This window comes from Macrobrachium nipponense, chromosome 3, assembly GCF_015104395.2.
Source record: "Macrobrachium nipponense isolate FS-2020 chromosome 3, ASM1510439v2, whole genome shotgun sequence".
Classification (NCBI taxonomy): Eukaryota; Metazoa; Arthropoda; class Malacostraca; order Decapoda; family Palaemonidae; genus Macrobrachium; species Macrobrachium nipponense.
Genome location: NC_087202.1, coordinates 73,987,502 through 74,002,829, shown reverse-complemented (window position 1 = coordinate 74,002,829; position 15,328 = coordinate 73,987,502). Strand labels below are relative to the sequence as shown.

Below are 15,328 nucleotides of genomic sequence, written 5' to 3'. Positions count from 1 at the left end.
CAGGAAATATCTTTGTCTTGTTGTAACGGACAGTGTTCCAATTCAAGGTCCTACGTTTTGGTCTCTCCACAGCTCCGCAAGTCTTCACTTGGGTGTTCACCCTAGTGTCGACATGGGCTCATCACCAGGTCATTCATCTATTGCATTACCTAGACGATTGGCTAATATGTACTGGCGCCCTCGGTGGAGCTTCTTCGTCTCTACTGAGACACAGTTCTAGCATTTTGTTATGATCTGGGGAGCATGATGAACTGCAAGAAGTCCTCTCTGGAGCCTTCTCAACGACTGGTGTATCTCAGTATGATCTTCAACACCGTTAACCTTTCCAACACCGGAAAGACTGGAGCGCTTCCAAGGTGTTGCTCTACCCTTCCTTTGATAGTCCCAGCTGCCAGCACATCAGTGGCAACAATTGCTGGGACATCTGGCCTCACTGGAACGCCTCATTGCAAACAGTCAGATGCACCTTTGATCTTTTCAGTAGGGTGTGAAGAATTGTTGGTCGCAAAGTCAGGATTCTCCTCACGACCTAGTCCCAGTGGAGAAGAACATGCGCTCCGATCTCGAGTGGTGGCTGGACGACACAAACCTGTTGGAGGGCTCCCCTCTCCAGTCTCGTCCACCCGATCTACTCCTGTTTACGGACGCATCCAAGGAAGGATGGGGTGTGCACCTACTGCAACACCTAGCTTCAGGCCTGTGGTCCAATCAAGAACGTCGAGATCATATCAATGTGCTGGAACTTCGAGCTGCCTTCCTGGCACTCCAGCTCTTTTCTGACAAGTCACTTGGTGGCGCTGATGAGCAACAACACCACCGTAGTGGCATACGTGAACCGTCAAGGTGGTACTGTGTCTCTGCAGCTATGCCGACTAGCTGTGCAGATTCACGAATGGGCAGCTCTCAACTCAGTAGGTTGACAGCTAGTTTCATTCCAGGCAAACGGAACATCGTGGCGGACAATTTAAGCAGAAGGACACAGATCGTTGGCTCCGAATGGTCTTTGTCTCTTTGGATAGCAAAGTCTTGACTTTGTGGGGTTCCCCAACGATAGACCTTTTCGCTACCTGTCTAAACCGGAAGCTGCCGATTTACTGCTCTCCAGTTCCCGATCCAGCGGCGGCGTTCGAGGTCGTGTTTCAGCACCCCTGGGACGGCTTCGACATCTATGCTTTTCTGCCATTTTGGCTGATCAGGCAGGAGTTGAATCACATGCAATCCACACCTTCCCTGTCCATGATGCCAGTCGAGCCGAAATGGCCCCATGTAGAATGGTACCCGGACCTTCTACTGTACTTCTGCTGGTAGAGACTCCGAGAATGCTTCCGCCACTCCCCGACCTCCTGTGCCAACCACATGTGAGGATCTTCCACAGTCCGGTGAGCTTCTTACATCTTCACGCCAGGAGGTTATCCAGCAGCTCCTCACAGCAAAGGGTTTTTCGCGAGAGGCTGCGACAGCAATGTCAGGATACCTCAGGAAGTCCTCAACGTCTGTTTATCAGACCAAGTGGGCCACCTTTTGTGGTTGGTGTCGTCAGAGAGGTTGTTCTCCTCTCAGCACCTCTATTCCCTTGATTGCCGACTTCTTACTCTACCTCTGGAGAGAGAATCTCCTTTCGGTCTTGGTGGTAAAAAGCTATCACTCGGCTTTGAGCCAGGTCTTCAGACTGAAGTGAATCGTTATCTCTTCCTCGGAGGAACTCTCTATGCTCATACGAAACTTTGAACAGGGTTGCCCTCCAGTATTGGCGAAGCCTCCTCCCCGAGACATCATAGCTGTCCTCAAGCCTTTGAAGAGAGCTCCTTATGAATCGTTGTCCCTGGCATCCGACAGGGATCTCATCCTGAAAACAGTTTTTCTTCTCGCCCTTGCTTCCTCCAAGCGAATCAGCAAGCTTCATGGCCTAGCCTATACTGTCGCTCATACTGAGGGCTGGACTAATGCCTGCTTCAGCTTCGTCCCTGAGTTTGTTGCTAAAACCCAGAATCCGGCCCAGGTAGATTCTCAGTGCTCTTCATTTCAGGTTGTGAGCCTGAGCACGATAACCAAAGACCCAGATTGTGGCGGGATCACAAGCTCAAAAAACAAGCGGGCAAAATCCCCCCCCCAAAAATAAACTTAACCAATCCAGCTGCCAGACTCGCCCTCAGTCACACTTTCCTCTTTACACTGCGGAATACACGAAGGACAACTGACCTACCTACACACAGAACAAAAAACACAACACATGTACTCGCCCAACTCCAGATACTCCGGGCTATGCTGTGGTGTCCACTGGTCGATGTCACTGTGACACCACCAGCAGCAAAGACAATGACCAAGCACCACAACCCAGCAACACAACACTCAAGAACCACAACTCAACAACACAACAACAAACAAGGAACACAACCACACCTCAACAACACAGTAAACAAACAAGGAACACAACCACAACACAACAACAAACAAGGAATACAACCACAACAAAAGACCATTGCACAAACAATCACCAACACAAAAAAACTACAACACAAAAAGGCAACACACACCCACTAACAACACCAAGGAATCACAACAGCTCACCAACAACAACCCTCAACAACTAACAACCACACCAAGAAACCGTAACAGCTCCCCAACAACAACAACCATCAACCATAACAACTCACACATACAACCAAACAGGAACTCACAAGCACAACAAATCTAATAAAACAGGCACAACTCCAAAGCAAACAATACCAAACTTAACAACTAAACAAAAATCCAATAACACACAACTTAACTGACTTTCAATGCCTTCAACACTTCACAGACTGCTGCCGACACTGCTGACTATCACAGGCTCTGACCAAAGACTGCCTCAAAACTCTGATCCTAACTACTAACTCAGCTGCACCTGTAGACAACCCAGAACTTACCAACAGCCAATTCAATCACTAACCATCCATCCACCAATTACTCTCTCTCTCTCTCTCAGACAACCAAAACACAAATACATACTACACAATCTCAACAGCAATATAAACCACGAAACTTACTCTCACTTGCTTTCTCTCTCTCTCTCAATCCTCAAGGACGTTGTCAAATGGAACTCCCATAACTACTCCATGAGATGAACTACTTTTCTGTCCTCTGAGAGCACTGAGGTACTATCTCCAATGGACCAGCTATGCTTGACCCAGCTTACACTATCTCTTTGTGAGTACTGGTCCTTCAAAGAAGTGTTACAAGGAATACCATTTCATAATGGATTGGAGAGGTGATTTGCCGTGCCCTCTCCCCTCCCTCTTCCCCACTTGCTGGTACTAGTCGAGTGAAGGCTCATGATGTGCGTGGAATGAGCATTTCTCTTGCCTTACCTCTCTGTAACCCAGGTGATGGTGTAAGAATAACATTATATATAAACCAGTGACCTGGGGTCATGGCATTAGGAGGGTTTTACGTGACCAAAGCAGACCTAGATTACGCTATGCGCTGTCTGCAGTAGCCTGATCTAGCTCAAGCTTTGTCAACATTTTTCATGTTATGATAAACTTTGCACAACAACTTCCATGGGAAGAGGTTGACCTGTTAACCTACGCCGGAAACTTGTAACTTCCGAGCCGGCGAACTACGTATGTGTTTTTATATGAATTGCTGAGATAGCTAATGTTCCGCTATCGACGCGATGCTTTAGAATGGCAGTTCCACGCCAACTATCAAACATATCGGTCGTCCGACCGAGCTGCATCTCCTAGTATGGTGTTACAGAATAAAGTTGTTAACTTGTTCAACTAGCCTGTTTGAATCATCTCCTCTAGACAAGAAAGAACCTCTCTACTAAGATATCCAAGGGAGATGAGAGGAACCAAACATTACTTACGGATGACAGCCGTAAGGGAAGAACAAAAAGTCTATCGCCAAGCGATAAGACATAAGAATGGAAGCCGGCATATGGTCTCTCCCTTCCACCTTCACCAGGTTCTACCTTCGAGACTGTACCCACAGCTACCTCGACACAGCTGGTCTGGGTCCTGTGGTAGCTGGTCAGCAAGTGGTTTAGCTGCCTCCTTGCCCCAAGAGGTCGGAAGTATCGAATCGAGGATTGAGGTTCCGTGTCAGGTGGGGGGTGAATTTGAGAGTATGACTGGCTTATTTTCTCTTCACCTTTCCCCCTTACTTGGGGCCACCCAAGTAAGGGGGAAAGGTGATCATCTCCGGCACCGAGATGATCAATACTGGTAAGCATTCCATGTCCGAATAGTGGTTTTTCTGTAGACACACAGAGGTCAGTCTCCACACTCCTTTCTGAGGGGAAGTGTGCTGCAACCCAACAAACCCGTTATGATGATATAGCCTGATTTTGGTTGCCAGAGAGAGCTCTACGCTCATGCCTTTGATACCCAGGCCGTCAGCCATTAGGTCCCATTTACCATGCTCACGGGGTGGAGGATCCACGACTCCGAGCTATAAGCCCGGGTCCTGGCATCCCAGGTTCCATTCTCAGCCAGCGAGACAGGACTTCCATCCCTACCTTAGGATGAGTCTCCTAAGTAAAGGAAGGTTTGTATACGGTGTAGGAACAAATGACATTTTTGAAAGTAAAATGTATTTTTCCCTAACCATACAAACCTGGAGTCCTTTACTACTTATATGGTCCCGCCAAACACCCACCCCCTTGATATCAGTGGTCATCATCAAAGTCCTGGCTGTGATCAAAGTGACTACTCAGTGAGCCGGTAGGTTCAGCTGAGCTGCAATCTATCCTTAGTAAAGGACTCCAGGTTTGCATGGTTAGGGAAAAATACATTTTACTCTCAAAAATGTCATTTTTTAAAGTAAATTATATTTTTCCTAACTATACAAACCAGAGGTCCTTTATATTAGTCAAAGGTGGGTGGGGTTGCATGTCCTATTTTCATAGGACGTCTCCTCTGTTGGAGATGCACGTTTCCTGGGCAACTCAAGGTTTACTCCCGTCTACAGTGCAGTATTTTGACAATGCACGAGTTGAAGGTAGGATATTTAAAACGTATCTGTCCTGAGCATTTAGTCATAGGACATCCCCTGGGGGTATCCTATAATCCTTTCTGTCTACAGGCAGCCCCTGTGAACGGCAGCATCGGTTAACAGCTATCTGGTTTTACGGTGCTTGTTAGCGACGCTGTTAACTGGATTTTCTGCGCAGATATCCAGTTAATAGCACCGATATCTGGTTAAAGGCGCCGTTAAGCAGGTTTTTAGTACTGATATTGCCGATTTTCTGTTAGCAGCATCGCCCGGGAACAGAACCCCCGCCATTAACCAGGGCTGCCTGTATTTGGAAAGAGCTATGTTAGACCCCTTCTCTTTGACAGAAACTAGAGTTCTTCTATATATGATCCCAGAATTGGGGGTCTGTGACCGAATTTGTTCCAGAGTTCACAGCCAAGACTCAGAATCCTTCAGTTCATGATGGCTGATTTGCCTTTTTCAGTTCCCTCCCTGAATGAGTTTGTGGACAACGATCCACAGGAGTTTTTACTTTGTCCTCCTGTCAGAGCTCTCTCTGCACTACTATCTATAAAGGACTCGTCACCTAAGGCCTAGGTGTCATAAACTTTTTTGTTAGCACCATCCGGTCCAAAAGGGAAGTGTATAAGAACACCATTTCATTGTGGCTGTGCGAGGTGATTAAACAGCCATAATCCTCACCTTATAGTTCTGTCACAGTCTGTGCAGGCTAGAGCACATGACATCAGAGGAATGAGTTCCATTCTGGCATATATGAAGAACTTCTGTTCATAGGATTTTGAATGTTGATTCCTGGCTTCGGCAGACCACTTTTACTTACTTTTACCTGAAGGACATTGCCCACAGGTCCTTGGACACTTTTTCCTTGGGTCCCTTGGTGCCTGCCCAACAAGTTATGTAGCTAATCCAGTGCCCCTGGCAGAAGAATGAGTTAGATAAGGTAGACATAAGGGACCATAGGTGCATGGGCCATCCTACCTGGATTGATTTGTGTGCGATTTGCACCCACATACAAATGGACTTCTGACTAATAGGTTTGCGCTGAATAAATATATCCATAAAACTTAAGTAAATGCAACAGAGAAAACAAGGGATAAAGGAAAAATGACACACTGAGTATAAAAAAAAGAATATAATTCTGAATATATGAAGGAAAATATACAATACAATGGAGCAACTATGCTTACTATGACTGTACAAGCTATCTGGAGGACTACTGCCAGTGTTATCCTTAAATATTTTATAAGTTTCATGTTACAAGTAAGTACATGAGGTACAACAGTAGGATGATTATATAAGAAAAAAAAGTATGGTTTGCACCATGTTGAGAAATTGAACCAGCACTTATAAGGACATTCTTCTCTGAAAGATGTATCATTGTATGATAACACCTTCATCAAAATGAGAAAATTAAATATGGATTGATTCTGACTTGTAAAAAAAAACTACTGAAAATCAAAGCCAGAACAACATTCACCGAGAAATTTGTTATTGCAGATCTTTTATTAAAAATATACACGTGTTTATATTGGACACCTATTATAGGAAACTGTAAATTTCAACAGCAATGGAATTGTTTAGCTTTTATTAATGTAATAACTCCCAACTGTTGCTGTTATCACAGATCAAAATAAATTGAAAAATCCAGCAAGAGTCTTAAAACCCAAAACAGGCTTAGTATCAACAACTTGAGGTCACATGATATGGAGATTTCCCCAACCAACACATAATCAATTATGCAACTGATACACATTCACATGTAAAATAATACATTATTCTTAACAAACAAATGGAACTGATTTTCACCATCATTGATCAGTGATTAAAAAAATCATTAATCAGTGATGTCACAATTTTCTGTTATCAAGTTAAACCCCATGGTTTTGACACATTTTAAGATCAATGCACCATAAGCCTGCAGCTACCAAGTGTACATTGGAATAATGTCACATGTGCCCAATATCATGATATAATGTAACAAATTAAAGTTCCTGTACAAAAATCATACTGTTAAGCATTTTAGCCTCCGAGACTTAAGAAATGGATCTTTAATTACCAAAGGAACTTTATATGGGCAAATCTCTATACAATATTACTACCTTAAAAAGGTAAAGGCATCAATAATCACATATAGATTTGCTGTATCAAAATAAAGCTTCATATCATAAAGACTCTTTCTGTCATCATCCTGATATGATATTTCAAACATATAAAATTACTGAAAATTATCTTTATTAAATGCATCTGTTCTACAGAATGTGAAGGTACCTGCAATAAAAACCTAAAATCACTTGACTACAAAAAAATAAAACTTTATAACCTAAAAGGATAATGCACTTCAGGAAGTAGGGTATACCTCAACATAAGCATAATGAAACAGTAACAATGTTCAACAAAATTTGCTAAATTCACAGGATTTAATCAAAAAAACATATGAAGGCAATAACTTTTCCTCATATAGGGGTCAGGCCTCAAGACCCATAAATAAAGTAGTAAATACAACATATTCAATATATCATAATTGTCTTTCAACTTACATCTTCAATATATAAAAAATATATATACAATATTCTAATAGACTTCCATTACATTTGGTATAAAATATTTTTGTATATACATAACTGTTCACCTTCAAAACAGATTGTTCACCTTTACATTCATGTTACTTGCTTCATAAAATAACAAATATGCAGCAGAAGAACGGACGTTTTCTCTGGAGAGCTCATATACTTCATGATCGTCAAACTTGTACCACAGTTTATTGACAGAAGACTTGCAGAATGCTGTGTAGTGCCCACCATCCATAGTACCATAATGGTTAGACACACCATACAAATCAAAGTTTGTATACCTGTCAAAAGACAAGAGATCCTTGTGATTATATATATATATAAAAAAAACAGCAACTTCCACTGGTATTTTGAGTCTTGTATATCTAAAATAAGCAAAGAGCCTCTTCTTACAGGTGATTATGTACTTACCACAAAAGTATATTACTGTGTAAGTTTTATAGTAAAGTGACTAAAACCAGTAATAGCACCAACACAAAATGTATATCACTTTAATAAAGCCATTTGTAGCAACCATGAAACATAATTTAGAGAATATGGAAGCCATATTCTGCTTCCTGAAAGATGGCGGGTCTCAAGTCATGGAAAGTAGAAGCTGAAAAGCAACTCAGTGGGTTGGCAGCTCTGAGAAAGTAATACAGTGATCCTCCATATTCGCAGATTTCTCTCTGGAACACATACCCCCATTATTCACAGAAAATTCGCCTATTCGGTGTATTTTTCTGAGAAATATCCACTGGATTTCTAATACCATTATGCCTTATTTTTCTATTCTTGTTAAATGTTAATATGGCTGGCAATCCAGCGCTCTTTAAAACCAAAACCAAGGAAAAAGAAAAAAAGGTGTCACTTAACACCAAAAGGAAGCCATAGTCTGCCTCCTTAAGGATGGAGGGTCTTTAGTCATGAAAAAAGAAAGCTGAAAAGCAATTCAAAAGCAACTGTACTGTGTTATTCAAAGATAATTGACTTTCAAAATAAATGACAGAACTGGGTGGGCTGAAGGGTATTATGAGGCTGCCTCGTTGGGGTAGGAGCTCAGTCTCCTTAAGCTCTAGGACACATCTAAATTAGTAATATAGAAAAAAAAAGAAAAGCTACCTTGCTTTAAACAGACAGACAACTGAGAAAAGAGATAAGTGATTATATATCAGTTTAGTCAGAATTATTTTGTTTTTATTTTCTGTATTGGTGAATTGCGGTCTATGTTCAGTGTATGGGAAACGTGTTTGATTTTAGAAAATGTCTTCATGTATATAAGTTATGTTGTGATGTCATAGAAGACAAGATGGTGGGAGCGTGGTTTGGAAAAGTAAACAATAACAGAGCGGGCAGTAGTGGACCCGAGGAACTGGTGTTTGGTAGGGTAGGAGAGAGAGCTCTGTCATATAGGAGTTTGTGGGTTGTAAGTCATGTTGTGGTGGTGTCCAAAGTCTATAGCTGGAGTACACTGGGACTGAGGAACGTGAACAGGTGGGTAGATTGCACATTTGTGGCACAAATGAAAGATAAGGCTAGGAAAACATTCAAAATAAGAACAACATAACTACTACAGGCGGTCCCCGGGTTACGACAGGTCCGGCTTACGACGTTCCGAGGTTACGACGCTTTTTCTTAAATATTCATTGAAAAATCCGCCCTGGGTTACGACGCTTGTTCCAAGGTTACGACGCTGACGCTTCCAACGCTCAGAGTTAACGACGCTTTTAAAAAACGCATACTATAATAAGAATCCTTTAAAGTTTAGCACAGTATATTAATAAAAATGATATTGTTATGTTACAATAAAGTTTCATACATACTTACCTGGCAGATATATACATAGCTAAGACTCCGTCGTCCCCGACAGAAATTCAAATTTCGCGCCACTCGCTACAGGTAGGTCAGGTGATCTACCGACCTGCCCTGTGGGTGGCAGGACTAGGAACCATCCCCGTTTTCTATCATATTTTCTCTCTTCCACCTGTCTCCTGCGGGGAGGCTGGGTGGGCCTTTAATTGTATATATCTGCCAGGTAAGTATGTATGAAACTTTATTGTAACATAACAATATCATTTTCATACAATCAACTTACCTGTCAGATATATACATAGCTGATTGGCACCCTTCGGTGGAGGGTAAGAGACAGCTACTATATGGAATAGACAGGTAAACAACATATGTTGTAGGTATAAATAAAACCTTGGTTCCTACCTGATAGGTGGTAGACTTGGTGGTGTTTGCCCAGTAGTCTGCATCACTCAGAAAGCTTTAGCGAGATATGTGATCTATGGCCAAGAGTTCTTGTGGGTCTGCCGATGGGGTCTTACCCACTTACTCAGCAGAGCCTAAAAGGACTTTGTCAATGGGTGCTGATCCAACTTATATGACAATACACCTTATGAAGGAGCACACAAAACCAATCCCAACCACCTGATCCTAACCATGTGTTAGAACTAAGGATTGTTACGAGTTATCCCCCGAACTCGTCACAACAACCGTAACTCAAAAACCACTACGCACACATACATAATTTTTCAAAAAAAAAAAAATTATACTCAACTAATTGGATATGACGAGAATTCTCTTATGAACAACATAGACGGCCGCCCGTGCGAGCCTGAATCCTCCATTGTTCGAAGAGATTTTCGACCATATCCAAACAGAAGAACAGTATATACATTTTAAGGATTGGTGTCGGCTCCCGTACCCAGAATCGTATCTGCCGATACGATAGGACCTAGAGAAAAGCACTTCTCATATGTCACACGCACGTCTTTCAAGTAATGAGATGCAAATACTGAGTTGCATCTCCAATATGTCGTATCTATAATGTTTTTAAGCGACATATTCTTATAAAACGAGAGAGACGTCGCAACCGCTCTTACTTCATGAGCTTTTACCCTCAGTAGTTGTAATTGTTCGTCAGGACAGACCTTATGAGCGTCCGTAATGACGTTTCTTACAAAGAACGCTAGAGCATTCTTTGACATCAGTCTTGTGGGGTCTTTTACCGCGCACAAAGACCTTGTCTAGAGCCTCCCACTGACGCTTCCTCTGAAGATAGAACTTCAGAGCTCTAACAGGGCATAGAGACCTCTCTGCTTCTCTGCCTACGAGACTAGACATTCCTTTGACTTCGAATGACCTAGGCCAGGGATTCGTGGGATTCTCGTTTTTCGCTAAAAACAGAGTCTTAAACGAGCAAATCGCTGAGTCTCCCTTGAATCCTACTTTATCTTGCAGAGCTTGTAACTCACTAATTCTTTTTGCCGTCGCTAACGATAAAAGAAATAGGCATTTTCTGTTATGTCTCTAAATGATGCCCGATGCGGAGGCTCGAATCTATCCGAAGACAGATATTTGAGGACTACGTCCAAGTTCCAGTTCGGAGGTACTGGTTCCTAGACTTTGAAGTTCTCAAAAAGATCTTATGAGATCGTGGAGATCTTTGTTATTTGCCAGATCTAAACTCTGTTCCTGAATACAGCCGAGAGCATACTCCTGTATCCCTTTATTGTGGATACGGCTAGATGAGATTTTACTCTCAGGAATAGCAAGAAATCCGCAATTTCCGCTATAGAGGTAGAGGAGGAGGACAACTTCTTGCTCTACACCACCTTCTAAACGACCTCCCACTTTCGACTGGTATACTTTCGTAGTGGAGGTTCTGCGAGCTCTCGCGATCGCGCTTGCCACTTCGCGAGAAAAGCCTCTCGCTCTGACAAGTCTTTCGATAGTCGAAAGGCAGTCAGAGCGAGAGCGGGGAGGGTTTTGATGGTACCTCTTGAAGTGTGGTTGTTTGAGAAGATCCGTCCTTTCTGGTAGGGATCTTGGAAAGTCTACGATCCACTCTACCACCTCCGTGAAACCATTCCTGGGCCGGCCAAAAGGGGGCTATTAAAGTCATCCTCGTTCTCTTTTGACGCCACAAACTTTTTCAATACTAACCCCAGGATTTTGAATGGGGGAAAAGCGTAAACGTCCACTCGAGACAGTTTAGCAGGAAGGCGTCTACCATAATTGCTCTTGGGTCTTCCACGACCGAGCAAAACACTGGGAGCCTTTTTGAAATGTATGTTGCGAAGAGATCCACATGAGGAGTTCCCCACAGAGACCAGAGATCGAGACACACTTCCTCGTGCAGAGTCCATTCTGTATGAAGGACCTGGTTCCTCCTGCTGAGCCTGTCCGCCCTCACATTCCTTACTCCCTGTACGAACCTTGTCAGCAGGGAGATGTTCCTGTGAGACGTCCAAAGTAATAGGTCCCTCGTGAGTTCGTAAAGGAACGAGGAGTGTGTCCCTCCCTGTTTCCGAATGTAGGCAAGTGCGGTTGTGTTGTCCACGTTTACTTGCACTATCTTGTCTCTCACCAGAGGTTCTAGGCTCTTCAAAGCCAGGTGTACGGCGAAGAGCTCTTTGCAATTTATGTGCCAGGACACCTGTGCTGGTTCCCAGGTGCCTGACACTTCTTCCGAGCCTAATGTCGCTCCCCAAACCCGTCTCCGACGCGTCGGAGAACAACACTAGGTCTGGGTTCTGTGATCTTAGAGAGATCCCTTTGTTCTCTTCCAGAGGTAGCAACCACCACTGTAGGTGTGCCTTTACCTCCACTGGAATGGGAAAAACGTCCGACAGTTGTCCGTTTTTCCAGCTCCAAGACTTCTTGAGGAAGAATTGAAGTGGACGGATATGAAGTCTTCCGAGAGGGAAGAATTGTTCCAGCGAGGAAAGCGTCCCCAGAAGGCTCAACCATTCCCTCGCTGACGTTTGCTGCTTCTCTAAGAAGAGAGAGATTATCCTCAAACCTTTTGCGGTTCTCTCTTGCGAAGGAAAAACTCGAAAACCCCGAGAATCCATCCGAATCCCCAGATAGACTAGGTCTTGTCTGGGGGTCAGCTGAGACTTCTCGAGGTTCACAAGCAATCCAACGCCTTGGTCAAATCCAGAGTTAAACTTTAGGTCCTCCAAACACTGTCTCTCCGATCTGGCCCTGATGAGCCAGTCGTCTAGGTACATCGAGACATTCACTCCTTTGAGATGGAAGAAATCTCGCCACATTCCTCATCAGGCTTGTGAAGACCTGAGGAGCTGTGGACAGGCCGAACACAAGGCTTCTGAACTGAAGAATCCTTCCCCCGTCATGAAACGGAGGTACTTCTTCGACGAAGGGTGTATCGGGACGTGAAAGTAGGCGTCTTGGAGATCTAGAGACACCATCCAATCTCCTTGTCGTAATGACGCTAGGACTGAAGCAGACGTCTCCATGGAGAACTTCTCCTTCTGAACAAATTTGTTAGAGCGCTGACGTCTAGTACTGGTCTCCAGCCTCCCGAGGCTTTCGCCACTAGAAAAAGGCGATTGTAAAACCCCAAAAGGGGAGTTTTGATCCAGTAACTAGTTCTACTGCACTCTTGTCCCACATTTGTTCCACCATCGATCGAAGAGTATCCCTCAGCACAGGATCCTTGTACTGGCTGATAGTTCCCTTGGTATTGACGTTAGGGGCGGAGTATTCAGGAAAGGGATACGATATCCCTTCCTTATGATATTTAGTGAAGACGCGTCTGCGTCTATCAGTGTCCAGGCCTCCACGAATCCCAGGAGCCTGGCACCTACTGGTGCTTGGAGGAGAAATGTTTCATTTTCCCTTTTTAAAGGGACGAAAGGCGGACTTACCTCTTCTCTCTGGAGCCTTCCTTCTTGCGGGAGGCTGGTAGGATCGGACCACTCGAAGGGCTGCCTAGAAGTGCTAGGTTCTTTCTTGTCCGAAACTAAAGCAGGTTTCTTCTTCTTAGCTGACTGCGTCAGAAGATCCTGTGTCGCCTTCTCAGTTAAAGAGTGAGCTACGTCCTTCACTAACTTAGAAGGAACAAATAGTCCGACAGCGGTGCATATAGTAGAGCTGCCCTCTGAGCATGCGAGACTGCCTTTGTTAAGAAGGCGCCATACACTGTCCTTTTCTTCAAAAGACCTGCTCCAAATAATGAAGAGACTTCCCAGATCCATCCTGTACTGCTTTGTCGATGCAAGACAAAATGCATAACAGGGCCTTCAGGTTCGATTCCCTGCGAATCGTGAGCTTTCTTGGACATCACCCCAAGGGACCAATCTAAGAAGTTGAAGACTTCCAATACATGGAAAAGTCCCTTGAGGAGATGATCCAGTTCTGAAATACTCCATGTAATGCGAGCAGAATTAAGACTTGGACGCCTTGAAGCGTCAACTAACGTCGAAAAGTCTGCCTCTGTAGTAGAAGGGAGAGCGATACCCATATCCTCCCCGTCTTGTACCATATGCCTCTTTTCCCCGCTAATCTTTGCTGGAGGCATGCAAAATTACTGTCCTGACTAAGTCTTTCTTCGACTTCATCCAGGAGTCTAAGGCGTGTAAAGCCCGCTTCATCGAGATGGTGGGCTTCATCTTCAGAAAAGACGAAGGCTTCTCGCCTTCGCACTCGAAAAGAGCGAGCGCGGAGAAGGAGGAGCAGCCGGAGTCAACTCGTCTCCGTATTCCTCCAGAAGCAGGGTAGTCAACACCTTATAGTTGAGCCCTAACTCTTCCATGATCGTCATCATCCGAGTTTTGCTCCAACTCGTGATAATTCTGAGTTTCTGTTCTCCTTTCAGAACTTTCCTCTTCTGGAGGAGACAAACTCCTGATCGGAGAGGGGCTAAGGGAATGAAAGTCGTTTCCTTTTTCCCGTTTTGATCGACCTGGAAAGGCGCACAACCTGCGGCTTCTCTTGCGCTTTAGAAGACGTCTTGTATGACGCTTCCCGCTCTCCGCAGCGTCATGTATGACGTCTCTTGTTGACGTTTTGATGACGCTTCGCGTCTGGAAGACGCTTCGCTCTCTAAGGGCTTCCTACTCGGCGTCACAATCTTGGACGGAGCGTCACGTCTAAGATCCGCTTGAAATGACGCTTCACTTCTAAAAGACGTCTTTCGATCTTCTTTGTCTTACTACACTCTCGTCAGCCCCCGTCTTCGAGCAGGGTGCGAGAGGACGAGACTTCTTAATTGGAAGCGTCACGTCCTTCCGACGGGGCGCTAAAACTCCCAGCAAGAGATGGACAGTTGTTCCTGAACCGCCATAATTATCTTCTTGAGGCTTCTCCTACGTCTAGTGCATGACGCCTCTCGTCATCACTCGGGGAAGAAGCAGATGTGGTACTTCCTCATAAGCGTCAGGTGACGCTGACGCCACCTTCGCCTTCTTAATAGCAGACGGGGCGTCATCCGAGAAGCGCTCTGGGCTTGAATCAATATCTTGCTTCATATGACCGCTTCAGCGGTCCTCGATAATTTCGACTCCTTCCACCCTCGTTTAGGTGAGGGAGAGGGAGAGGACGAGAAAACACTCGCGAAGGACGCTTTTTCTATAGCGCCCTTTGAGCCGCCTGCCACGCAAGCAGAGCTAGCTGAAGGGACGTCTGACCGTTGGGATTCCCCCCGACCTCCTTAAGGCTTTCGACTTTCCTTCTCCTCTGGGCATGTGAGCTTGGAAGAGGTCTAGGCCTGGGAGCACCGGCAGGGACGATCAACGCCCCCTCCACACACTGATAGGACTCACTTCACTAAAATGTTCACTATCACTAGCCTTACCTTTTTCGAGTCAGCCATCTTGGTTTTCATGTCTCGAATAGTCGCTTTCAGATTGGCGATTTCCGATGCCGAATCCGAAAAGACACTCTGAGAATGAGATTTATAGGGAGAATCTACAGTAGTAGGGTTAGAATTATCCGTGAAAGGCTCAATAGGCCTGAATTCCCACCTTTCAGTCGTCTAACTCTAT

At 44.5% G+C, this 15,328-nt stretch overlaps 1 protein-coding gene across 1 annotated transcript in view; it reads right to left on the bottom strand.

Moving 5' to 3' along the window:
• Window positions 1-6,097: 6,097 nt before the first annotated feature.
• Window positions 6,098-15,328, bottom strand: part of LOC135222423 (ubiquitin carboxyl-terminal hydrolase 8-like) — a 148,686-nt gene continuing 139,455 nt past the window's right edge. The window contains exon 16 of the mRNA XM_064260509.1: window positions 6,098-7,831. Within this exon, the coding sequence (XP_064116579.1) occupies window positions 7,612-7,831 (220 nt within the window). The 3' untranslated portion in view covers window positions 6,098-7,611. The remainder of the gene's footprint in view (window positions 7,832-15,328) is intronic.